General features: G+C 37.1%; 1 protein-coding gene across 1 annotated transcript in view; it reads right to left on the bottom strand.

The window, feature by feature from the left end:
* brinp2 (bone morphogenetic protein/retinoic acid inducible neural-specific 2) overlaps positions 1-27,686 on the bottom strand; it is a 92,314-nt gene that overhangs the window by 25,772 nt on the left and 38,856 nt on the right. The window contains exons 3-6 of the mRNA XM_084119030.1: positions 21,600-21,790; positions 20,151-20,332; positions 11,367-11,472; positions 6,111-6,347 (exon numbers count right to left, since the gene is read on the bottom strand). Coding sequence (XP_083975156.1) covers positions 6,111-6,347; positions 11,367-11,472; positions 20,151-20,332; positions 21,600-21,790 — 716 coding nt within the window. The remainder of the gene's footprint in view (positions 1-6,110; positions 6,348-11,366; positions 11,473-20,150; positions 20,333-21,599; positions 21,791-27,686) is intronic.

Below are 27,686 nucleotides of genomic sequence, written 5' to 3'. Positions count from 1 at the left end.
AAATTTCCATTGGCAGACTCTGATGAGGATAAACATGTTGCCAGGTTGATTGTTGCTGGTACCATGTATCAAATAACACCATGTATTTTCAAGCCATTTTTTAATTAACATAATGGAGCAGTTCAGCTAATCAAGCTATGAATTGAAGGATGAGGGACACAGTAGTTTAATACTGCCAGACCCCTTGACTTTTAAATACTGAATTTACTGTTGTAAACATGGAACTTTTAATTATTTGCTCCAACTAAAATGCTTTTGTGAATGCTTATTAGCCTACTATTTACATAATACTGGTCTTTTTTGAAAGTAGACACTTTAAGAGTCAGAATCAATTTAAATCATAAAGAAAATGAGACATTACTTGTTCGAAAAGCCGTTTCACTCAGAAATATACATCACAACAGGGAAGAAAAACTACCGAAACCTGTTTCATGCTGAACACAAAAGAAGATATTATGAAGAATATGGATAGTTGATTGATCCCATTGACCCATTGATACATGGTGTTAATTATTCCATTATGTTCCATTATGTTAATTTTCCATAGTAAGAAAAAAAGATATAATTTGGAAGTCAATCTAGCCCATCCACTGTTTGGTTTTTCGAACATTCTTCAAAATATCTTTTGTGTTCAGCAGAAGAAAGAAATTCATACAGGTTTGGATTGAGGGTGAGTAAATGATGACAGAATTTTCATCTTTGGGTGAACCCTTTAAAAGCGGCCGCTGGGTGCATATGAATGTAACGCGTGCATGATAAATGAGTGTTCCTACCATGTTTATAGATCAGTGGTTTCCACTCTAAATGCTCATCAGGTCAGCTTAATTTAATGTAATAGAGCAAACATTATGATTATTTATCCAATGTATGTGACATAAACACGACAATCCATCAATGTTTATCAAAATATGCATCTGTATTTCAAGCTCTACTGGAATACTTGATGTGACAGATTAACCGAAGCTTGCATGATTAAACAGGTATGTGCTTCTTTATTACATTTATTAAGTCCTGTTTTGATTTAGCATGTTTTGATGTATAACTTACGACTGACACAAATTAATATACAGCTGTTGCTGGACTGTTTTTATCTTTCAACAGTGATGTAATATTGAAGCGGAAGTCTTATATACTTTGATACGTAGTTTTATTAATATTAATGATAGTAGGTCTACAGTTTGCAGTAGATGATTTTGTGGTTTAGAAAGCCATCCAATAAGATATATCGGCTAAGAAATGGTCAATGAGTGGTGCTTTCGAACAAAGTTGCACGAAGTGCACTGAGGTTCAGACTGTGAAGGAAGATAATTTCACATCCCCAGTCCAAAAAGGACAAATATACACAATCCCACCCATACACCAATACAAACAGAGAGTATTGGTGTGTGGGTGGGATTGTGTATATATGTTCTTTTTAAAGGTCCCGTTCTTCGTGATCCCATGTTTCAAACTTTAGTTAGTGTGTAATGTTGCTGTTAGAGCATAAATAATATCTGTAAAATTATAAAGCTCAAAGTTCAATGCCAAGCGAGATATTTTATTTAACAGAAGTCGCCTACATCGAACGGCCCGTTTGGACTACATCCCTCTACTTCCTTCTTTAATGACGTCACTAGAACCGTTTTTTGACTAACCTCCGCCCACAGGAATGCTCCCTCAACTCTACTGAAATTCGTTTATGTACTTGCGCACTTCTTATAACTTACTGTGTTTACTCAGCTCTTACGGTGATTTTCTGAAGTAAAACTGACGCTTCATCTTTTGTGTGATGTACAATAAACTTTATTAAACTCATCATGTATATGTTTGATCATCATTCAGACAGCAGACTTGTAGGCTATTAATAAATAATGGATACATACAAGCAGATGACAAATACGTTATAATAACCGTAATTAAACTACTAAACTATGCCTGTTTCATCTCTATACAGCACTCTGACTCTGTAGGCATTATTGTCCGACTCGAAATGAACACCGTTACTGAGAGTTTCTGATATTATCATCATTCCGTGAGATGAAATTGTCCTGAGAGACTGAGCGCGAGCTCATGAAGCTCCGCCCCCTGGGTCGTCCAGCAGCAGCTTATTTGCATTTAAAGGGCACACACTAAAACAGCGCGTTTTTCTGTGCCCCAAAAAATGACAATTTAAACATGCTGTAAAAAATGATCTGTTGGGTATTTTGAGCTGAAACTTCACATACACACTCTGGGGACATCAGAGACTTATTTTACATCTTGTGAAAATGGGCATAATACGGGACCTTTAAGATGTAGTGTAGAGGGCTATAAGACCAACTTTTTTTTTCTTTTGTTCTTCGATTTGTTTTTCCACTTGATGTTTTTCCAACTGATGTTTGATATTGAGTGTACTGCAATTCCTACATGTACATACAATTCATACAATACTTTTTTTGGAGCCACTATGCAAACTTGATTTCATGGTGCCTGACTTAAGTTAAACTGTCATTTGCTTTTGTTTGGGTGCAGTTTCCCCCCCCCAATATTTTTTAATATTGTTTATCAGAATCCTGCATGACAAATCAGTTTCCCATTCTAAATCTGAACGAATGTTCTCTCTCTCCTATTTGGCCTCCTGACAATAGGGACAGGTTTCTGTGAGGCTGGATAAATAAAACCCTTACGCTGTAGCTATGCTATGGCCAAAGAGCCCTTTCCCCAAGCCTAGCACTTCACCTGCTGAAAGGAGATATGCGTTCTTATGAGTGCAGCGCCACAGTTAAAGGGATTTGAGCTGCTTTCATTAATGCTCCATCACTGAGCAAGAGAAGCTTTTAGAGCCAGCTAGGGTTTATCTCTCTGATTGAATCATTCTTTGAATGTGGAAACACTCAGCTAGGAGAAAAACCTGAGGTGCCATCTTTCTATGCTTCTCTCTCTTCGGCTCGCTTTACTTTGGGTTTGCTCTCTCTCTCTCTCACACACACACTATACCAGCATTATTCAAACCGAAGATTTTATCAGTCTGGCCTTCTCGCAACCAGAGCAATAAAACAGACAAACCCTCCCTCTTGTCGGTTTAGGTTTCTACTCTAAGGTGCAAATGTATCATAGTCAGTGAACTTTAAAGAACTCTGAATTAAACCCAAACATGGGTCCCATTTATCAAAGTAGTCCAGTTCATTATTGACTTGTAGGCCCTTGCAGGCTTTTTCAGGGTTTTCAGAAACAAATGGACCAATAACACCCATGAGTCTTTCAAGTAAAATACACCACACAGTTTTTTTAAAGTCTCTCTGTAGTCAATAATTTTATCCATTAAAACTCATCTTTGATCACTAAAATTACATTTAAATGTAACTCTACACCCTTGCATTATATAGTATACGTGGACATATGAATATGCAAATTAGCCCTGCCTCCACTCCACTGACAGAAATTAATATGATTAGCCTTTTGCTCGACTACGTAATCAAACAGCTAATAATGTGTTGCTAATGTTACACAAACCATGTTCCCGTTCACCAACTCAGAGTCAGAGAGCACTCTTCTAAAAATCAGTATCCTTAGAAACACTTTGAACAACTTAGAACATCAGTGGAGAAAGGCATATAGTTCATCATAGCATCGTAATACACTTCATTTACATAATTCACCCGCTATATTGCTAAATGTACCCAATTTTTCATATCAACAGAAAAAAATACAAGGATAACCTGGCTTCTCTTGAGACTCCACTGCTTCACAGCATAGTTAATGATATGCTAAAGCCCGGCTGCATGTTGACGTGATTTGTTACAAGGTAGTTTGTGACGTAAGGAACAATGTTGATTTCAAACTGCGTTTTTTGAGACTGTCTTTGGTTCACTGCAATTTTGAGAAAATACTCAATAATGGTGTTGACTTATGAAATTGCACATGGTTTGTCTTAATGCCTTTTAAAAACACCACATAGACATATAAACAACATTAAAAACTTGATTTTTACCACAAGGGGCCTTTAAAGATATATAACACCACGACAGTTTTAAAGCCAAAATTCCATACTACTATATAGAAATACTGTTATTTATACTTATCTAATAATAATAATAATAATAATAATAATAATAATACATATGTGGCTTTTAGTGTGAAACGCATTGAAATACAAACACTACTTTTCAAAAGTTTTGGGTCATTAATTTTTGAAGGAAATATATTATGCTCAGCAAGACTGTATTTATTTGATCAAAAAGCAGTTATATTGTGAAATATTAACACAATTTAAAATAATTGTTTTATATTTGAATATATTTTAAAATGTAATTTATTCCTGAAGGCAAAGAATATTCAGCAGCCATTACTCCATTCTTCAGTGTCACATGATCCTTCAGAAATCATTCAAATATGCTGATTTGCTGCTCAAGAAACATTTCTTATTATCAATGTAAAAATGGTTGTGCTGCTTAATATAGGCCTACTGTGAAAGGCGTGTTACATTTCATCAGGATTCTTTGCTGAATAAAAAAGGTTAAAAAGAACAGCACTTATTTACTGTCACTTTTGATCAATTTAATATATCCTTGCTGACTATTAATTTATATATATTTATATATATATATATACATATATACTGACCCCAAACTTTTGAACAGTTCAGTGTACATTTTTAAGTGTCAAAATACTTTTTGGAGCAGCAGTTGTTGTTCTTTAATTGTACCCATCGATTGCTTGTCTGATACTGAATTTAATAACACTGACTTTTTAATATATTCAGTCTGTAGGGGTTGTTGTTAACATTTAGCAGATGCTTTTCATCAAAAGCGGCATACAGTACACTAACTGCAAAGACAATCCCCCAGGTGCAGCTTGGGGTTAAGTGCTTTGCCTATGGACACAATGGTAACAGAGCAGGATTGTTTTCTCATTAACTCTCCCATTTCCTTGGACACCTGGGATTGTACCTCCAGCCCTTGTGTTTGAAGCACAGATCCTTAAAGGGTTAGTTCACCCAAAAATGAAAATTCTGTCAGTAATTACTCACCCTCATGTTGTTCCAACCGCGTAAGACCTTCGTTCATCTTCGGAACATAAATTAAGATATTTTTGATGAAATCTGAGAGCTGATCACTTCTCCATAGGCTGCTAGGTGACCGAAACTTGCTGGCCCAGAAAAGTTATTAAAGAGATCGTTAATATAGTCCAAGTGACTACAGTGGCTCAATCTTAAGTATATCAAACGACGAGAATACTTTTTGTGCGCACAAACAAACAAAAATAACGACTTTATTCCACTATTCATTTCCTTCTCTCTGGGCCTCGTAGTGTTTTTGCGCAGCGCGTCTGTGTTACACGTCATCACGCATCACACACATGACCAGCGTCGGCCAATAGTGAGCCTACGTGGTGACGTGCAACACAGACGCGCTGCGCAAAAACACTACGTGAACCAACTAGAGGCCCAGAGAGAAGGAAATGAATAGTGGAATAAAGTCGTTATTTTTGTTTGTTTTTGCGCACAAAAAGTATTTTCGTCGCTTGATATACTTAAGATTGAGCCACTGTAGTCACTTGGACTATATTAACGATCTCTTTAATAACTTTTCTGGGCCAGCAAGTTTCGGTCACCTAGCAGCCTATGGAGGAGTGATCAGCTCTCAGATTTCATCAAAAATATCTTAATTTGTGTTCCGAAGATGAACGAAGGTCTTACGCAGTTGGAACAACATGAGGGTGAGTAATTACTGACAGAATTTTCATTTTTGGGTGAACTAACCCTTTAACCATTACGCCACTGCCCATACTGTATTACCCCATGCATTATCAATGTAAGTGTAATTAAAAGATGCTTTGCTGGAGCTGTGGTGCAGCAGTAGACTTTTCAGTTCTGATGTTCTTTTCATAGTATATACATGCAAAGTGCATCTGTTTACACTGCGGTGAACTCAGAAACCTTGTGAGAAAGAGTTGCTGAGGGAATATGACAGTATATCAATCATCTGTCAAGACTGAGATATACCAATGAAATTTAACTGTCATTTTAAATCTGAGAAGTTCCACTCTCCGATTTAATCCAGTGAAGACACAAAGTGAGTGTGGAAAGGTGTTGTAACCCCAGAGATTATACAAGAGATTTTAACACTTCCATGGCCATCAGATTAACCTACCTGACTCCATGAAGTCATTGTTGAGGTTGACCCAGGACTCTTTGCTCTTTCGCAGACTCTCCTCCATAGCTTTGATGTCTGCAAAGGGGCAGTTACAATCAGGGAACTTTGCGGAGCAGCGGCACCAGCAGTCATTGTTGCGGCACAGTAGCTCGCCCTCTGAATTACACGCCACGTAACTGAGCGCCGCCTCCACAAAACGATTCCGCAGAAACTCAGGAAGCACATCCTGCAGACCTGTGAATGGGGGACAGTGAGAAATATCGGTTTACTGTCATGTTAGACTCAGAACTAAACTGAAATTTGATTCCAAGACCAGATAAAAGATTTTGTAAGTTACACAACACCGTTTTTCTGATGCTAGGTTGGTAAACAAGTTCAGAATGGTGTCTGGATTTGTTATAGTCTTGTACATTTGGCCAACATCTCAAATCACCACTAGGTCTGGCATTCCCGTATGGACACGGACACGGACACGCACACACACACACACACACACACACACACACACACACACACACACACACACACACACACACACACACACAAAATCAATCCCTGAGTCATATGACACCACTTTGAACCCACCCATCATCTGTCCTCTGGCTATCCTCTCATCTCTCCTCACCCCATCTCTCTCTCAACCTACTTAACTCTCAAAGTAATATGTTTTCTTTTTTAAGTCTCCATTTAGAACAATACAATAACGCAGAGGCATGAGGTGGACCTCTGAAATGATGAGAAAAGGTGCCCTTCTTACATGGTAAATGTGTAAAATGTGTTCACTTACTATTCATTTGTTGCATCCTAGCCTGTCTCTAAAGTGTAGGTATTTTTGTTTCTTTATTATTTGATTATTTGAAACAGTTTCAGACACGAACCTTTAACAGTGAGTGTATTTTGTTGATTTTCTGTCTTTACGTTTCTGTGAACTGTACAGTTTAGTCTTTATGTAAAGCTCTTTTTGTGTATTGTTTATTTCTTTTTGGTACTGTTGTTGGAGAGAGCTGTGAGACATTACAGTATCACTGAGGATTGTGTGATTTCTTCCTTTTTAAATATATATATATATATATATATATATATATATACAGTGCAATGCATAAGTGAATACACCCATGCTAAAGTTGACTAAAAAGAGGAATAAAAAATTATATTTTGGAAATTTAACTTAATGCCTTAATTTAAAAAATTAGGAAAAATCCAACCTTTAAGGACACCAATTTTCTTTGTGAATGAATAATGTATCGTAAATAAATAAATGTTCTTCCTTAAAATACATGGTGCATAAGTGAGTACACCCCTATGTTAAATTCCCATAGAGGCAGGCAGATTTTTATTTTTAAGTATTTTTTTAAAATAAATTTTTAGGATACTATGCATCCTGATAAAGTTCCCTTGGCCTTTGGAATTAAAATAGCCCCACATCATCACATAGCCTTCACCATACCTAGAGATTGGCATCATTTTATTTCAGTTAGCCTAAAAGCTAGTTTGATTTGCATTGAGAGATGATCTTATGGAAAGTACCCCATGCCAATCTCTAGGTATGGTGAAGGCTATGTGATGATGTGGGGCTATTTTAATTCCAAAGGCCAAGGGAACTTTATCAGGATGCATAGTATCCTAAATTTTTTTTTTTTTAAATACTTAAAAATAAAAATCTGCCTGCCTCTATGGGAATTTAACATAGGGGTGTACTCACTTATGCACCATGTATTTTAAGGAAGAACATTTATTTATTTACGATACATTATTCATTCACAAAGAAAATTGGTGTCCTTAAAGGTTGGATTTTTCCTAATTTTTTAAATTAAGGCATTAAGTTCAATTTCCAAAATATGATTTTTTATTCCTCTTTTTAGTCAACTTTAGCATGGGTGTATTCACTTATGCATTGCACTGTATATATATATATATATATATATATATATATATATATATATATATATATTTATATTAAACTGTTGTTTGTCTTTTATTAATAGTAGCCTCATTTTTGGACCATTAGTCAACAGATCACACACAGGTCCACAGAGGTGCATCTTTAATTTAAGCGATCTGATTTGAGTGTTCGCTAATATCAGACTCACTCGCAAATCATCTTTTCAAAGTTCAAGCTGCAGTGTAATTTCAAGTGGATTTGTAATTAAAACCTGACTTGAAGTGGTGAACCAGATGTCTAGACTAGTTGTGAACATGATAGGTGGGCGTGATGCACTGTTTTTTTTTTTTTTCTGTCTATTATTTTAAATAATATTTTCAAAACTTCTGCCTCCCCAGTCAAAATATCACTGCAGTGTAGACATGTTACTATTGCTTCACAGCCTTGATTTTGCTCAGCAATACAGTGAAGGCTGAGTTGGGAAACAGAGAGCATGTAAAGTGGGTCAGAGAGACTGGCAGTCTGACTGCTCTAACAGCATCAGTGATGGGAGTCCTATTTGGGACGGAGAGGTCTGCTATGTCAGCGCAGTAATGGGGTAATGGGATGAATAAAGACCAACAATCTCTGTGGCAAGGTCATTCGGCCGTAAACCTCTGTCATGAACTGCAGGCACGCTGCAGACAGGGAATCAATGCGGCTATTGCGGAATTCTCCCTCCCGATTAGATATTTTGATAGCAGGCAATGGAAGAATTGACATTTGCCTGGGAAACTAATTATTGATTTTCTTGAGCGATTTGGGAACAAGCGGTAACAAGATGGTACAATTGTAAACACGGTCCAAAATTAATTGTTTGCCACACTTGCCAATTGCAGGTGAATTGAGGAAATATAGCTTTTTGTTTTTTTACCAGTCATGAATCTGTATTTTGCATTCTGCTTTTTTCCCCCTTTCTAAAATAATTATATATATTTATCTCAGAGGCCGCGTTAGACTTCCGCTTTGTCCGTCGTAAAAATTCCTTCATAATCTATTTTTGCCCGTCATTTTAATTTTCATATTTTAATGATAATAAGCCATTTAATAGGCTCTGTTTTCGTTCACATTTTCATTTTTATTCACAAACTTACACTTTTCAGGTTTCATCATGAATATTTGTCCAATAAATCGCAAAAAGCTTTGTGCTTTGTTACTTTTGATATGAAAAAAAGTCTCAGCTTTCAAATTCTGTCCATTTTATCACACAATTCAAACAATAAATACAGTTTTGGCGACTATATATATAATAGTATTAATATAATATTTAAATATTTTAATAAAAGCTGTTCTATTGAACTTTCTATTCATAAAAACTATTTTTATGCCACATTAAAGAGCGCCTAAACTGCATTTATTGTTTGAATTTTGTGATAAAATGGACAGAATTTGAAAGCTGAGACTTTTTTCATATCAAAACTATATATATACAGTATATATATTTTTTACAATTGAAAAGTCTTTACTGTCACTTTCAAACAATTTCATGCATCTTTGCTGAATAAAGGTATTAATTTCTTTCCAAAAAAAATAAATAATAAAAAAATAATAATAAGAGCCCATAAGAATAAGAGCCCAGTTAGTTAATTTAGATTGATAATAACATGTAAAGAAATCTATGCAGACATTTTGGAGAGCAGAACCCCTCTGTTCATTTTGATAGATTTGATCTCCAAAGGCCTTCTCATCAATACTCACCTATGAATTACTTATGAAAGCATTCAGTGCTGAATACATTAATCCACCAGCTCTTCCACCACGTACGAGAAAGATTCAGATTTCACAGCCCAGCTGTTGGTGCTGAACACCTGCTAATTATATTATGTGAGAAAACGCTCTTCACAGCTTTACCAGGTCTGACATCCTTAAAGAAAGAATCAATGCATTTTGCCTTCATATTCAGCCCTTTTAAATTCCCTTCCCAGTGTGAATATTTATGATGTGTTCCTCAGTATTTATCCGTCGGATTGTGGAAAAACAAGAGACATAATTAGATGCAGTCTTCGTCTTAAGCTTTGGCTTCTGCTGGGTAGAGAGCCAACAGTGTGGGGAGCCTCACAAAAGAGACTGACTTGGATGGCTTTCATACCGGAGACAGCTAAATAGCTGCTCTTGTGCCCCCTCCTCCAGAGTCTCAGCCTTTTTAAAGAGAACGAGAGGAACGTGAATTTTCCCTGTGGATTATTTCAGTCCTCTATGGAATTGACGGCTTGATGTCCTAATTTGAAGGGGTCTAAATTCTTCTCTCTGAAAGGACACGGCGCTTTGATTGAAAATATCCTGGGAAGCCCCAAAAAGTGAATGAAAGAATGCAGAAAGTGACATGCTCAAATATACTCAAAACTCTTCTAGCTACATCTGCACCCCTCACCCTACATTTTCTTTCCCAAGTCTTAACTCAGCAAAAGATAAGCTTTGGTGCTGAACCCTATGGCTAGCTCATTAAAGTAGTTACACGAATCTGGGCAGCAGGGAACTTGCTTCAGGAGATGGCAGTATTAAGTAGTTTGACAATTTAAATGTCAATGTCAAGAAGGCAGTGGAAATTGACGCAGGCCACGTGTATAATTAGCAATGGCTAGAGGCTTAAAACCTTCCTTTTTGCTCTTTTCAGTCCTGTTACTTTTCTCTTTTTCTGCTCTTCCGACCACCTCTGACTTGAGGTGACACTGCTGTCACGAGAGTGTGAGTTGAATTAATACAATTATAAATGCCTGTCTTCTGATAACCCTTTACTTGCTTTTAGAAAGCATGTATGAGTATTAGCAAGTCATGTGTTCCTCTAACGGGGTCAGACCTTGCCAGACTTTTGACTTGGTCCTCATTACAAATTATTCGGACCAAGAACTGCCCACAGAAAGTTTGACTGGTGTGTAAATGCACCAATTAGAGTTTGCTTTATTTTTGCGTATCGTTTAAGGGCAGGGTTGTATGAAACAAATTGTACAAAAATAATGGACTAGTGTGAATTCAAAATGTAACAGTTGTCTCTGTAAATAGTGAATTAGTTCAAATTAATTAGTATCAATTATTTCACTAAAATAGCTCAGAAAACAAAATCTCATTTCTTCTTTGTCTTTTGATATGTCATTTTCCAGTAATCAGATCTACCTCTAAAGTGCTGTTTATTTATTGTTTGTTTGTTTACTTATGTATTTGCCCAACTACTATTTTATTTATTCAGTATATTCTTAATTAAGATCCAGACCATTAATCATGACATGAATTCACTAATACTGTATGTGTCTGCAGTAATTTGCTTGATTGCACTGCAGTTAAGGAACATTTAGTGGTCTCAAAAACAGTCAAATATAACACAACAGCTGTCTTACCTTTTAGATGGATTTTATTTTCGGGGCTGTGCACTAAGACAGAACTGACGGAATCCAGGCTGTCGTAGTTACTGCATCCAAGAGGCCCCGTTCTGGTCTCCGTTACCTAGGAAACAAGGAGATATTTTAATGCCTTATTATCGATGAAATCTTGCACCTGTTTGTTTCTCTTCAGAAGCCGTAGAGTGCTGAGCATATGCAGTTGTCTAAAACAAATCAACACGCCTGTGCAATAAGCCAGAGTCAATATCTAAATGTCACTAAAGCCCATTTCAGCACAGCTCTCCAAAAATGCTCACTTTGCAGAGCGCCATAGAAATAGCAAATTGACTCTATAGTGTTAGTTCCAAATGCATTATTAATTTCAAATCTAGAGAGCGGTGAGTCATGTGCAGTGGCATATTTCTGTTAACGGACCCTAGTGTTAAATATAAGGAGACTTTTATGATTCTAAAATAAGGTGTCTGACCTGCCATCTCAACTGGGACTTTTTATACTGTGGCGATGCACCAGGATTTTTTTATTTTAAAGGCACACTATGCAGTTTCCGTTTTTCTCAAACAGAGACCCCTAGAGTCGCCGTGGAGTACTTGTATTTAACGTTAGTGTCATAAATACCACTCACGCAGAGCCGTCTCTGCACTCTTTCGACCGTGCTTTCTTCATTTTCTTCGTCGACTCTGCCATGATTCACGTCTGAAATGTGTGCTAGTGTCTTCCATTGAGGCCGCTTCATATGTTATTTATGTATGTGACGTCGTGCCGTAAAGCAAGTCTTGATTCTCACGAGATTTGTCGGGGCGCCACCTCTCAAACTTGCATTGTTGGATGGCCCTAATGGGGATTCTTTACATTAGTGTGTCTTCAATGTGTCTTCTCATTAATCAATTAATAACGAGATAAAGCATTTATAAATTGGTGGATAAATAAGCATTAGATAGCATCAACAATTAACAAATCAATGACTATAAAAAAAAATTCAAAACAAAAACAGTGTGTATGTGTATATATATATATTCAAAGTCAAAGTTCAAAGTTTTTTTGTGTGTACATGTGTACGTGTGTTTTGTTTTTCCCCACGGGTGGCACATGACTGACTGTGATAATTTTTTATTTAGAGAATGACTCTGACTAGGCTAATTTCAACTCCATAATCACTTCAACGATGTCTACAATGCTTTTGTTTTAGTCCATTTGTTGAAAAGAGACTATTTAACATCTGTCAGCTCACAAAAGCAGTAAATGTTGAATATTGTCACAACGTATATGGTTTCAAATGATGTCAAAAACTGGTTGCTGTTACCTTGTTAAATTACAATTTGATGCTCTGCACAAATTTTAGCAAAGCTAACTAAATTGTTCCCAAAATGAAGTGTGAAACATTGACACTCATGAAAATGTTTTTAAGTGACAGGATATTATATCATAACCTAAGCTATTTAATACTGAAAGTGATCTTTATCATTTTTTATGTGGACGACAGACACTATAGACTATGACTAGGGGCCCTATTTTAACGATCTGAAACGCAAGTATCAAACGCGAAACGCAAGTAACTTTGTGGGCGGATCTTGGGCGCTGTTGCTATTATACCGGCGGGATAAATGACTCTTGTGCCCAATGCAAATCTAAAATGGGTTGGTCTGAAGTATTATTCATAGGTGTGGTTTGGGCGTAACGTGAAATAAACCAATCAGACCATCATCTCACATTCTCTTTAAAAGCTATGCTTGTTCCATGGCGAATTGCTATTATAACGGCAGATTTGCCAGGCGCACGCCAGGAGCGGTTCACAGCCGAGGAGACCGACGTTCTCGTCAGTCCCGTAAAAGACAGTGAAGTGACGTTGTATGGGGATGGGAGAAACCCACCCAAATTAGCTTCGGTTAAACAGGCATATAATAATTTGGGTAAATGTGTAAGCTAGATTTATGCCTATTTTTTCACATCTTCATGGACACCACAATGATTTCCCTCGTGTGGAATATTTTTCCTTGTAATTATGTATGGTTTGCAAAAATGGCAACTGCTGCATTTGTGTAGATGAGAGAAGCAAAGTGTATGCGCGTTGTGCACACGCTACATTATGGCCAAGCATGCACCCTTAAAATAGCATCTGAATAACGCGCCACTGACTTTAGACTAGGTTTTTCCAGGTCTGTGGCGGAATTGTTTTCTGGAACTGCAAAATAGCACCAGGGAACGTTTGCGCCGGAACACGCCTCCTCTTTTCGCTGAACCGCCCCCGGGAGCGCAAATTCATTCCCTAATTTACAGACGTGCGTCCGTGGAGGGAAAAGTCCGCTGTGCGTCGGGTGCAAAATAGGAATGATACATGCGTTGGTGTACAAATTCAATTGCGCTGGGTGCAAGATAGGGCCCTAAATGTCTTTTGTCAATAAGAAACAAGAATATATGTCAGCTTCACTTGGTAAATGTAGTGCAGTTTTTTTTTATCTTGTAGCCTAGTTTTCTAATTCTGCACAAGATAACTTGGCTATGGATTCCATAACTATGTTGTCTGAAGACGTCCTTTATTGCTAATTAATATTAAAAGCCTGTGAAAATTAAATTAGATTTTTCCTGCATTCACAAATGTTTTGTTTAATGCTCTGACAAATGCTCTGAAATATCTTGCAAATATTTCACCAGCACAAACAGCTTTCTTCTATTAGATTTCGCCCCACCACTTTTGGAAGCATGGTGCCGCCTCACAAAATTTGTGATTTTACACATCATTGTCAGGTCTTTGTCTCAAAATTAAATTCTGTAGCTAATCCAACACTAATCCAACAGAAAAATGCAATGGATTTGGGACCATGTCCTCAAAATCATCAGTTTGGATATTTCATTTGTGCAATTATATATATATTATTCTTCTTCAGAGGATGTTATGATGAATAATTATTTTTGATCTGACGTGGTTCTGAAGTAACTCACCCTACACTGTTACTGTCATTGATTAATGATGGCACATTTTTTCACATTAACTCTCCTTCTTAGTGTCACTATTTATTAACACATGGATTTAAACAAATTAATCTTTAAAAAAAAATCTTTAGAGACTGTAATCTAACACTAGAACCATGGATATTGAGTTAAGTCTGTATGATGATGTTGACAGTTTTAGTGTGAAAGCATAAACATTTATCATAATACGGTATATGCACATACAGATGCACACTCTATCATTAATTTATGAAATACTGTCTCTTTTCTGAAGTGTCGTACACATGTCCTCCTCCGCACACCGTCCCACTGCAGTATCTCATTAGATCACTTGTCATTTATGATTGCTTACTGCAGCTCAATTGCTCTGATCCCAATAGGACTCCAGGCTGTATACCTCACGCATAAAACCAGACACTAATCCGTGTAACTGTCTTCACAAAACCTGCATTCTTTTTGCGGAAATCATTCCAATCATTTCTTTTTTTCATTATTTTTTCATATTCAAGGTCTTATATACTGAGCCTAATGTACATAGCGAGAGAATTATATATTACGGCTGTAATTGATTTTGAATTTTTTACGTATCCCAAGGAAGTTTCTTATGCTCACCAAGGCTGCATTTATTTGAATCCAAAATACAGTAAAAACAGCAATATTGTGTAAATGATTACATTTTAATTAATTAAATTAAAACATTATATATACATTCATTATGTTGCACTATAAAGTAGGTCTCTACTGTGCATGAACAAAGAGGATGAATAAAACAAAATACAGCCAGCTACTCCATGCTAAGCCCAACAAAATCTCTAGTTTACTTGTCACCCTGCTGTTTTTACTCCACAAATGTGTATAAGTTTTATCAGCAGCACTTAATATTGCTATCTATTTAAGGAATGATATCATACCTGACAAAACAACCGGATAACACTGAAATCCCACATTTTCCACCCTGCCTCCTCAGAGAGTGTCTTGTTTTGTTGTTGATCTTCTATTTACCGGAGCTGTTTTTCCACAGCTTCCTCTGCATGCTTTTCTTAAGGGCATAACAAAGGAAATGAATACCTGGGGTACAGTACTCTCCTCTCCATTTATTTAACATCTCACATCATCCACAGCCCCTGAAAACTCCCACAGACCACAGAGTGCAGCCTATTCTTTGTCAATTGAAATGCTGGAGGAATGCATATCAAGTTGACTCATTTGTCAAAAATGCCTCTGCCTCCGCTGTGGAAGGCAAAGTTGGCTAAAGACTGCAGATGCGCTCTGAAAGCAGTTTAGGAGTTCATGACATGTGACAGGATTTTAAGTGCAGATTCTGAGCTTCATTGAATTTGACAGCTTATTTTGATTATACGGCACTGTCAGGTCGCTTGACCAGTGCCAACTATCTAGAGGCGGCTCTTGACATAAATGGTGCAGAGTTCTGAGCTCCCTCCTTTAAATACTAGTGCTCATTTACATTCTGCACTCAGACAAAAAAAAAAAAAAAAGTACTGTGTTGGTGAATGCCATTTTGTTTATGCCACCATTGCATATACCACTGTACCGAATTATCATCATATTTATGTACCATAGTATGCAATCTAATAATTGCTATCTTTATATTATGTTTTGGATTCACAAAGAAATGGCTCATAAAAGTCAAATGTTTGGTGATCACAGTAAACTGCTCATGCTGTGTGTATTTGATTCACTAAAAAATAATGATTGTCTGGATTCACAGACAAGGCTTAAACTTAGTCCCAGAATAGAATGTATGTTTGTGCTGTCTTAACTGAAAGCAACTTGCCCTGACATATCTTAAAATCTCAATTTGCACACCAGTAATGTTTTTTTTTTCTTTCTAAGGTACGTTTATAAAAGCTACTGTACTTAAATGTCATAAATTTAACTACAGTAAGGCCTACTCCTGGCTTAATCTAAGCCCTGTCTGTGAAACCAGCCACATAAGAGTTACTTTTTAGGTAATCATAGTAAACTGGCCATATGTTGTTGATTCATTAAAAAGAATTGTCTCAGAAGAGTCATTTGTATAGTACTCATAGGAAACTGCTCATGTTGCATGTTTTTGATTCACTTTAAAGAAACTGCTCATAAGAATCGACCTGACAGTTTGGTAACTGTAGTAAACTGGTCCCGCTGTATATGTTTTTGAGTCACTAAAACTAACTGGCTACTAAGAATCATTTGTTTGGTAATCATTGTGCATTGCTCATGTTGTATCTTTTTGATTCGCTAAACATAATTGGACCGTAAGAGTCATTTGTTCTGGAATCGGATTAGACTGGTTGCACTGCGTTTTTGATGCATTAAAAAGAACCGACACATAATAGCCATTTGTTTTTTATTGTTCGGATAACACTGGTCTCGATGTGTGTTTTGAGTTGTAGATTTGGTGTTCACTGTTGTGGCATTGCTGAATAGTGCAGGAAACACTGTCAGAGTATTTTAGAATGGTGTTCAGTCCACATTGGCGGAAAGAAAGGTTAACAGAACCAAGTGTGATTGTACATTTTGCATTGATTCTGTGTAATGTTGTAGTGCCTTTCATTTTCACTCCAGTACCCTTTGGACAAGTGAGACGTCCTTGCGTGTTTAAAGAACTGTCACCTTTAATGACATGTACCTAGTCTTTTAACATGGTCTTTACAATTATATGCTTCTCATGTACTCGGCCATAGCTTTGGTGGTAACTCTGAGATCCGTGTCCTACACAGAGGTGACTGTTAATAGTATGTCATTATGACAAATGGTTATATTACAGAAAGGGGCGAGAGTCTAGTTGTAGATCTGGACTGAACGGAAAACTTTATGAAATCAGACGTAAATGCGCTGATATTGATTCTCCAAAGCAGTGTAAATTTTACCGTTGAGCCAACAAAATCTTGTTGATCTGTGAAGACCAGCTAATCTCAGGACTGTTTGTTCCTGCAAAATCTGATCACCGCTAAACCTGCCTTAGGATCTCAGGCTATTTTTGGTCTTAAGTGGTCTCTGATTACACCAAGGCAAAGTGATGTCCCCCAGAAGCCGCTTCCTGGTGTGCTTTTACACTTCGTTTGTGAGCGGATGGTGTAATTGATCATGCTTTATGGCATTATTGATGAGCTCAAGATAACCCACTTCTGCAGTGGTGCCCAATTCATCAGGCTGATTTGCACACAGGGTGCAGGAAGAAAGCAGTCAAAGGAGGGCCCTATAGCCCCATAACGTCTCATTAGCTCTCCCCTGACAAAAACACCTGGCAGGACAGACTGCTCCCTAAAGCGATGCTAGAAGGCTCTCTGAAAACATTTCAGGGGTGTACACCAAAACAAGTTCACCAATATGATTTGATGAGGTCAGTCTGTCACAAAGTGTCATTTACTGTTGCCACGGACACTTTTCTCGTGCACAAGCAGGATATTTTATAATATGTTTACAAAATGGTACATCTATGCTAATTTGAATAACGTGATGTATTTTGCAATCCCGATCCACAGAGCTTCACATCTAGTGCACATTTTCTGCAAATAAATGCAGATGAGTATGTAGGTCCGTGGTCATATTGAAATGAAATCGTACATGTTAAATTGAACTTCTTTGCAGATGTTGTGTAGGGAAAGCTCAGGCTAATGAAAAGCATGTCGAAGCCCAAAGAGAAAGTCATTATCTTCCCACAGAGCCATCGTTCCTGTTCCTATTTCATCTTGCTTCCATTTCACACACTTTTTTTGAGGCTAAAACTTTTCTTCACAGGATTGAATGCACTGTGTAGAAAGTTTGCCTTTGAAAGTGTTTGACAGAGCTTGAAAATGGCATACTTCATTTTGACTAGCCAGCATTAGTGTGACTAACAAAAGACGGTCACGGCATCCAGGAATATTGCATGGTCAGCTTTTGCGAAGTTGGCGAGTGTGCTTTGGATCGATTGCGGTGAAAATATGTTCATGTAATTAGTATTGAATACTAAGCAAAAGCTCATAAACATATTAACAAAAGCTCATTTTGTCATCATTTTTTCCTGCTTACCCTCTAAAGCAGTCTTGAGTATTTAAAAAAGGCACTATATACATAAAAAAAACGTATTATGATCTTCTACCAAGTGAGAAATATGCTTTGAGAAAGCATCTCCAACCCTGACAGATATATTTCTTATATAAAACTATAACATACAAGCAGGTGCATATCTTGATTGAAAGTCAATGATTTTGTCTCAGTTCAGCAGCATAATGTCATGCAGAGCTCCCTCTGAAGAAATCATGATGTTACAGTCACCAGCATTTCTACACCCACTCAGCAGCTGCGAGTAAGACCAAGGGCCACTTGACACATCATGGAAATGGCATTGCTGCAAATGTAAGAACCTTAATAGCTAAAGATTTACCATGGCAACAAACATACATCTCAAACACCTATACGACTGACACTGATAAACAATAATCAGCATGCATAGAGAAACTACAGAGAACTGGAAAACTTTTACATTCAAAGATTTAAATTAAGTTAATTATCACTCTGAAATGTCAGCTAGAACAAACCGACATTGGCTCATTGAAAAATGGCCCTTTGGCTACATTTTTGGTCAAACATCCAAAAACGTACCTATACAGTATATACAAGTCATTGCAGATTCCAGCTGAAATGACCACTAGTGGCAGTAAAACATTTTTCATTAATTTTCACACAAATTATAATTATAGGAGAGATTATTAATGAATAAAGATTTATATTCTTGTGTTTCCTTGCACAATACTATGTTATGACCTCAAAACACTTTCAATACATCTTGACGTTTGCAGCACACAATCAACTCCATAGACTCTAAATATTCGATTGTTATTCCCACGGCCATCTACGCGAGTGAGACCTGGAAATCGTCAGCAAGCATCCCTAAACGTCTTCCAACAACGATGTCCTCGGCAAATACTCCGAATCTCATACTGCGACCGTGTCAGCAACGAGGAAATCTACTGAAGAGCTGTTACCCACTCCTTGGCTGATGTCGTCACCAAGCGTTGGTTTTGTTTCACTGGCTTTATTCTTCGCCTATTCTGGGAACGATTAACAAAGATGGCCATGTCATGGACGCCATCCCACGGGAAGCAGAAGCAAGGACACCCGATACAAACATGGCACCGTACATTCATCGAAGACTTGCGCACAGTCGACCTATCATGGGACAAAGCCAAAACAGTTAAGACCGATTGAGCCCGCTGGCAATTGCTTCGCGCCCAATGCGTCACACGGTGCAGGCAAATCTAAGTCTAAGTCTAAGTTAACAACTTTTTGATTGTTCAGCTGACAGCTTTCCGAAAAAAACAACAACCTTTCAGCAGACAAAAACTCTATAAATCAGTTTTTAAAGTTGTGAGTTGTGAAAATGATATGATTTTTGGCCCTTATACAGTGTTATGCAATGACTGTAAGTCTATCCTTCACACAACACACGTTTTCATCCATGTTAAATTCAATATGGGGTCTAAGCTGACTAAGGTCTATATGGCTTTTTTGGCATAGTAAACTTGCTCATTATCTCACCTGGTACTGCATTGCACTACAACTACAGGGTTTAATATAACTGCAGCATTAACCTTTTAGCACCACTCACTGGACATTCAATTTTTGAACTGTCACGAAACGTACAACAGCCAACATAAAATGTTGCCAGATTCACATTCATCTGTTTCTGAGAAAATTGTGCATGCTTTTAGTGCCATCCACTGGATGTTTCGTCAAGAAGCAACATTATCTAATGTAACAGAAATGTCGCCACCGGCTACGGCACCAGACTCATTTTCCAATGAGTCTGGTTTGGATTAGAAAGGAAAAAGCTGAGTCGTCTGTTACCTTGATGGCAGATGTAGCGATCTGCAGGTGGTGGAGTCTTCGTAGGGTGCTCTCTCTGTCTGTGAAGTATGACGCCGCCAACTGGTGCAAGACTTCTAGGGAGACCACAGAGCTGTTTCCGTTGCCCTCTGACTTTTTGCTCAGCTTCTGTTTGTCCAAGAAGATCGTGAGTGATTCCTCCCCTTAGGAAAGATGCATGCAAAAACCAAACCATGAGACCAAATATATAAAGTCTTCACTTTCCAAAGACAATGTTCAGCAAATCAACGGTGAGTTCTGCTCTGAGTCTGACTGTGTACTATCATATGTCTTTCGTACAGTCGTTTAACATGAACTGTGGATGAGTTTTTCAAGGCTTCGTTAAATATGAATCACAGAAGTTAAGGAAGAGAAGGAATAATGATTTTGAAGGAAGGAAAAGGGCACACACGAAAGGGTTTTTTTATCCCAAAGGGAGGTTGTTATAATCGTACATTTCTTCTGAAGATCAATTTTAGATTTTTTTTTTAATATAAATGCTATTTTTGATCTGTGGCTCAGCCTGAAATTCAGATAAATATTCTTTTCAGTGCGGAGGAGCATCTCCTGTACCTATATGTGTTGAGCTTGAGTGCAGTTATTAGTTTCAGTCTGATTAGTATGCACGCAATAACACAGTCCCCCCATTTCCTTTGCTTTGAGTCGTTAATTACCAGCGTTCACTCTAGCTTTACTACTTCATTTGTCTCCCCTGTCGCTGAAGTTCTGCAGCTTCACTGCATACATACACCAATAAGTGACATCATAATTAGTGTCAGTAACGTGCAACATTTTGCAAGAGACACACTGAAAGGTTTGAACCCACCACTGGGACAGTCTGCCCTACTTATTATTTGGGTGCCAGAGGGAGAAGAGAAAATGAATGTCTGATAATGGCTAAACGTATGCCAAGGATGTCAGAATCTGTATGAATTGTAAACATATGCCTTTATTTTTTATTTTATTATTGTAATATTTTTTAAATGCCAGAAACTTTCCCTGAAGCTTATAACGCACTGAATTCTTAATATTCTATCATGACTTTCAAAACACCTCAATATATCCTTGTAAATTGCTGCTTAATACCTTCCTGCCCATATTAATTGAAAGACTACATGAAATATTTGTACTTCAGTACTACTAAATTATCCATTGCATAAAAATTCATGTCACACCACGTGACCATTTTCAACTATTGACCATTGAACTAGTTAAGACAAAAAATATGATTAAAAAGGAAAAAGACTTAAAATAAATGATGACTGGACCTAAGATAAACACTTTCTTTTTTTATGTTCATACATAAACTGTAATTTTGATGGTGACTAAAACTACCCATATATAAGTTGTACAGAATATATTACCAAAATCCCAAGTTAAACAAGTTAAAAGTTCACCTTAACATAGATCTCATCTACAGTATTGGCTTACCTCCCAATGTGGCTGATACCAAGAAATGAGTGCCATACTTCTTGATCAGATTTTCATGGATTTGCTGAAGGCTCGGCCTTCTCCCCAGTAGCCTGAGGTTGCGTAAAAACTCGGGTGCCAAAGGCAGCGGGGCTTTGAAAAAGTCTCTCTTCTCTGTCACCAAGCTGTTGACTTTCCAGTGACTAAACTCCCTGCAAGACAAAACAAACAATGTTAAGTGCTTTAATGCATGTAGTGAATTTTGTAACCCATTTTTTCGTCGGTCATTGGTAGAACAGGAAACCGCACGTCTGTGTGTGCGCACAAGGTGCGAGAGCAAGAGAAAATGCTGATATAAGCAGAAAATAAAGCATGCATAAATACTGCATGGTGCTGAATATTGATGCACCTCATCGTAATGCGGGACAAACATGATTCAGGCCCATAAACACAATAGAGCTTACATGATGCAACTGACAGCCTTTGTAACTCTGGCATCATGCCTGCACATACATCTTTCAAAACACTCTCTGTATCTACAGAGAGATCTGTGCATTTTATAAAACCAATAACAACTCCGGTCACTGTTTTTCTAGAGTTATGTACACAGAACAAAGCTTGCACTTCCGTGAAGATGCTACCCAAAGGAATCGTCTTTTGGGCTTAATACGGTTCGTGAAAATCTCTAAGAGTTAATTAACGAAAGCAGTGGCTGTCCGACCATTAGCTAATGATGATAGATGGTCTTAATTAAAGGCCTTTAGCACAAGCTGATAGCACCTGGAACTCTGCTGGGGAGTGGGACACTATCACCCAAAACGCTCAGCTTTTTAATACTCCCATACTAGGGGGCCACCGCACCTGGGTATCATTTCACAGGCTTGCTGTAATTTAACTTCTGGCATTCATTGTTTTTATTGTATCTGTCAGACTGGTTTCTGCCTTAAGCTTTAAAGTCACCATGAAATCAAAAATGGACAATTTTTATTTTTCAAGGAAGATTGCAGTATTTATTATAAATGGTTTATCCATGCACATACTTTTTTTTCATTCATGTGCCCTCATTATCTTTAATCAAGATAACCTCCCCTCCCACTTGAAAAGACAACCTGTCACTCATGAGATCACAGCAATAGCAAACCACAACGATCCAATCAATGGACAAAGTCCCACCATACATTTGTTCTTTTCAAGAAGCCAATTCACTAGGATATATCACAATAGGGAGGAAAATACTATCGCAATTTCTGCTTAATGCGATTTTAACTTTAAGGCTCCATCTGTACAGCACACACACATACATACACCTGAAAGAGAGAACTGCTGATCTGCAACACCTCGCTCTGGTGGATTAAAACTGGGTCTTCTGGCCCGTTTGTATGAGCCTGCCAATCAAGCAGAGGACGGCAGGTGCGCTTTATGAAAATAGGTCTTCACCTCTCAAACTTTCACTCATTAAAACAGACACAAGCCTTTATCGGATGCATATAATGAATGCTCTGTCCTCTGCTCAACGATGGACTGAATAGCAAAGTCATTGTTACTACTTTAGAATTCCTCATAGATGGTGGTTAGTGCTATGCAGAGTTTGGTGAATGAAGGAGGGGAAGTCTGAATAGCAATTAGAGTCTCTTTCATTTCCCCTGTGAACCCGTGCTGGCTGTGCATTTTGCAGCCGCGTTTGTGCTCAGCACAATAATAGTTGCCTCACAACACTTCTGCGCTAATTTGAGACAGTTAAACATTTCCTCCAAGAGGACCTTAAACCATTTTCTAGGACAAAATATATATTACTTGTCAAGTAGTCAGTGCTGTTTTACAGGCATTTTTTTTAAAATCTTTTTGTAGTAAATTGATAAATGCTGTTAATGGGATAAAGTATTGTGTTGTGCACTGAGGTTTTGTTTTTTCCAAGTCAAGAAGCAGAGGCTCTGATTTTACATTGAAATTAGCTCGAATCTTGATTACTCACCAGGAATCTCAGTGCTAAATGCTCTAATTAGATTTTTTTCTAGTTTGGTGCCTTTAGGTCCTCTAATAATACATTTTAATAGAAAATACAAATTCCTGTAACTTCCTGAGAAAATAATGAGCAAGGCCTTATTTAAATATACTTACAGATATCATGATGACATATTAAAGGTTATTGATATTGCTGTGTGATGACAGTTGTAAAGGTTTTTATGAATATGTTCAAATGAGATTAATTAAGAAAATACCCAATTCGTTCATGAAAAAAAAAAGAGTGAATGTCAAGATTTTCAGTGAATAATGACTTAACTTTCAGTCTGTTTCATACACAAGGCTATCTAATGACTGAAGACGACTTGGAATAAAGAGCCATATGGATGACTTTTATGATAGTTTTATGGTGCCTTTGAAAAATTGGAGATTCCAGTCCTCATTAATTTTCATTACATGAAAAGATTTGGCAGGATATTCACCTAAAGATTAGTCTTTTGTCCTCCATAAATGAAAATCATACTATTTAGAACAATATGGTTGAGTAAATCTAGGTTTTGTATTTCTAGTTTTTTGTTGTTGTTGTTTTTTTGAGCAAAGCCATAAAATAATCATTTTTGGTTCCTCCAAGAACCTTTACGAGTGTACTACTTTATCTGCAGTGGCAGGACATTCCATTCCATGGACATCATGTTCCCTCTGATGACCTTCACACTTTGCCTCAGTATGAAATCAGATCAGAACTGACATGAATTAGACTGGAGTGACAGACTATCAGGCTCTAGAAATATTTGCTCCCAGTGCATCTTGGACTTTTGTCCATCTAAAATAAAATAGGAACTTCTTGTCAACTAAAGTACTGTAAGTATGATATATTGCCTCCCTTCTCGAAAGCAGACACTGAGACATTTACTGAACCCTTTACAAAAATGTCCAATGTTTCACTCTTGTGCATGTCCTTCAAAATTGCTTTGCAGATTTACAGTCTTTGTTTTTTCCCCTACACTGTTAAAATATTTTGTAAGGTAAACTAAAATATGCTTCATGTGGTAACATCTAAACTATCCAGTTTGATTTAAAACAAAAATATTATTTAATAATACACTAGGGTTAGGTCAGGAAATAGCTCCGTAAGCTAACAACAGCACATTTTCATTTTTTCAGTGTTCTGTAGAATGTGGAACCAATTTGAAGATAATTATAATTATAGCTCAAAGACTTGTGGCAACTAATATACTGTCTATTTTAGAATAGTGTTAAAGCACAGTAGGTCCAATGTGGTAAATCACTGAAGTAAAACAAATCAGAAACAGGCTTTACACAAGTATGTCCAAAGCTTGTCCCAATTATGTGTTTTGAAAAACCTCAAATTAAACGATGCCACGTTTTCAACAGATGGCAATTGAATCACTCTAAACAGTTTGTTCACCTATTCAGCCAAAAGCTTAAAATGTCACAATCTGTCTAAACGTCCCATTCTGTCTTTGCTCTCCTTTTATTTTTCTCTTTAAACCCTTCGTTTAATGCAAAACTTCAAAGGCTTCTGTTTAGTGAACTAAAACATTGGCACATGCTGCTTTTTTTTAAGGGCATCATCTAGAAAATGAGCTTAGGAACCCCTCCCACCAGGCGCTGCATTGTATTGTGAAAGCAGCTTTAACTATAGATTTTTAAAGAAGGATTAGTTGCCAAAGTTAAGCAAATAAGAAATGACAAAATCGTGCTTTTAGCAAAAAACTGAACTACACAATGCAAAAACAAAATTAAACTGCTCAGCAAAAACTTTGCACGGCAAGCATCGATATAGAGAGTGAAATTTGGCTCAATCTGTGGAAGCTCAGACGTTTATCAAATGCTTCTGAAATATTCTTTGGTGAGTGATTGAAGTGGTAAATTGCATCAAGTCAACAGAACACAAAAGCAATTCTTTTCAAGCCCATGTATGGCCTTTTTCAAATTATAATTCCATGCAAGCATCTCCGAGATTGCCATCCATTTGGCTTATTAATTCTACTTTGTTGACCAGCGTCACCAACATGATTCAGCTTGTGTGTTTTCTATGAAAACTAGGGATGTGCCGGTATCAAATTTTCATGCTGCGATTAATTGATTGAGCTTTTATCACGGTATACGGTATTATCACGATATTTTAATTGCTCAAGAGAAACGAATGGATTGGGAGGGGATGTAGAAAAAAAACACAACTTGCATCACAATAGGTGTAATTGTGATTGTCAAAACATTTGGTAACTAAACAGAATTTTACACACTTTTCACGATTTCAATTCAATTCTTGGGATTTGATTTCAATCTTGATTCAATATTGACTCTTTGGATAAATATTAGGTAGGCTACAGTAGATAGCCTACATGTTAATTTTTCTCAAGAAAAAATATATCTCACATAATGTTGTAAACATACAGAGAGCCCTGTCAGCTGGTATTATTAAAGGTTAAAAATTAACAAATTAAATTAAATAATATAATTTGGTTTTCATTATAATAACAATTATGACACAAGTAAAAATATAATACAAAAGTAATATAGTGCATATATTTAGCAAAATACTCCTCTCTATAGCTATTTTTTCTAGTCAACTAACGTGTTGGTCATTAAATGGCTTTCCTGAGGTAAATGTAACGTTCTGTGACATAATTGTTCACCTGCAGTTTTATTGACCTCTTTTCGTGGTTGAAAAACACTGATTGATCGATATTATGTATGAGGCATATACCTTTCGGTAAGTTGTACTGTATCTTTAAATAAAAAGTAACAGATGATCGGTTTACTTGAACTGAGGCACTACAGCGATCGGTCACGTCACATTTACAAGCGCCAAAACGGTATTTATTGTCTGAATTTCGTAATAAAATGGACAGAACCTGAGAGCTGAGAATTTTTTTCATATCAAAAGTAACCTGCTCTGTCTAGTCTGTCGATCTCCGTGTCCTCTTTGCTCCGTGTTTTTTCTCTGCGTGAGAAAATGGATGTGTGGCGCGAGAGCGTGTGAAAAGTGTACGTTAAATTGCGTGAGTCTCATGCTGAAGTTGGCAGCCCTGCTTTTAGAAGGGGGATAAATCCTTTATTTTACTGTCTATGGATAAATCGTCGGCAGCGTTCCTCCTTCCGCCATGCTTCTTCTCCATATGAGGATTGTTTACATTAGTGCACTGCGCTGCATGCACACAGGGCTTCTACATGTGGGGATTGTTTACATCAGAGTGCGCACGTGTTTCGCGCAGCATATGCAGTGTTTGTTTAAGCGGTTGATGGAAAATAAGTTAATGCGCGTTCTATAAATATAAATTCTGATCTATTATTTTTCACGGTATTTTGAAGTGCCCGCGATAACAATATCGTGCATATTCATTACCGCGATTTATCGCATTACCGAATACCGGCACATGTCTAATGAAAACATAACATTTCATCTCAATTGCTTATGGTTTACACATGTCTTTGTGCTTGATTTCTTTTGCAGATACTCGTTGCCTTTAGAAACCAGCTGCTACCAGGTTACTAAATCCCAACGGAGCAGCTCCCTGCTGGTCGTCATTGCCGTCACCTTGTGCAGCACCAATGGTGTGATGGTCTACAGATAATAGCACGAATGGGAGCTAACACATCATCTCAAGGCTCCACATGGGAAGGGTCGTGCGTCATGTCATAAATGTTACTTGTAGTAGTACTTGTAGTATTCCTTGTCCAAATCTTTTAAAGTTGAATTAGTCCAGTTTTACGCATAAATGAATGGTGCTGAAAAATTATAAATAAATAATACATGAACAATCTAAAATAAATAAAAATGTAACTAAATTGCTTGTGAAATAAATTCTATAACATTAAATAACGTTAAATTTGTTAACATTCGTTAGTGTATTGGGTATGATGAACTTGAAAATGTATTAATCTGGATTAATGTTAATTTATAAATATATTGCTCATTAGTCAGTCATTATATTCATAACCTATCAAGTCATGTTAATTCATTTAACTTATTTACATTTATACAAAAAAGCGTTTGTATATGTAGAAATCAATGTGAACCTAGATTAATTGCTGTGCCTTCATTCATTGTTACTTCATGATACATAATGCATGAAATAATGTTAATGAATTGAACATAACTGTCAAATATTACCATAA

The sequence above is a fragment of the Abramis brama genome (genome assembly GCF_963993115.1).
Source record: "Abramis brama genome assembly, chromosome: 7".
In the NCBI taxonomy this organism is placed as follows: Eukaryota; Metazoa; Chordata; class Actinopteri; order Cypriniformes; family Leuciscidae; genus Abramis; species Abramis brama.
The sequence above is the reverse complement of the archived record's forward strand: the minus strand, read 5'-3'. Positions and strand labels throughout refer to the sequence as shown.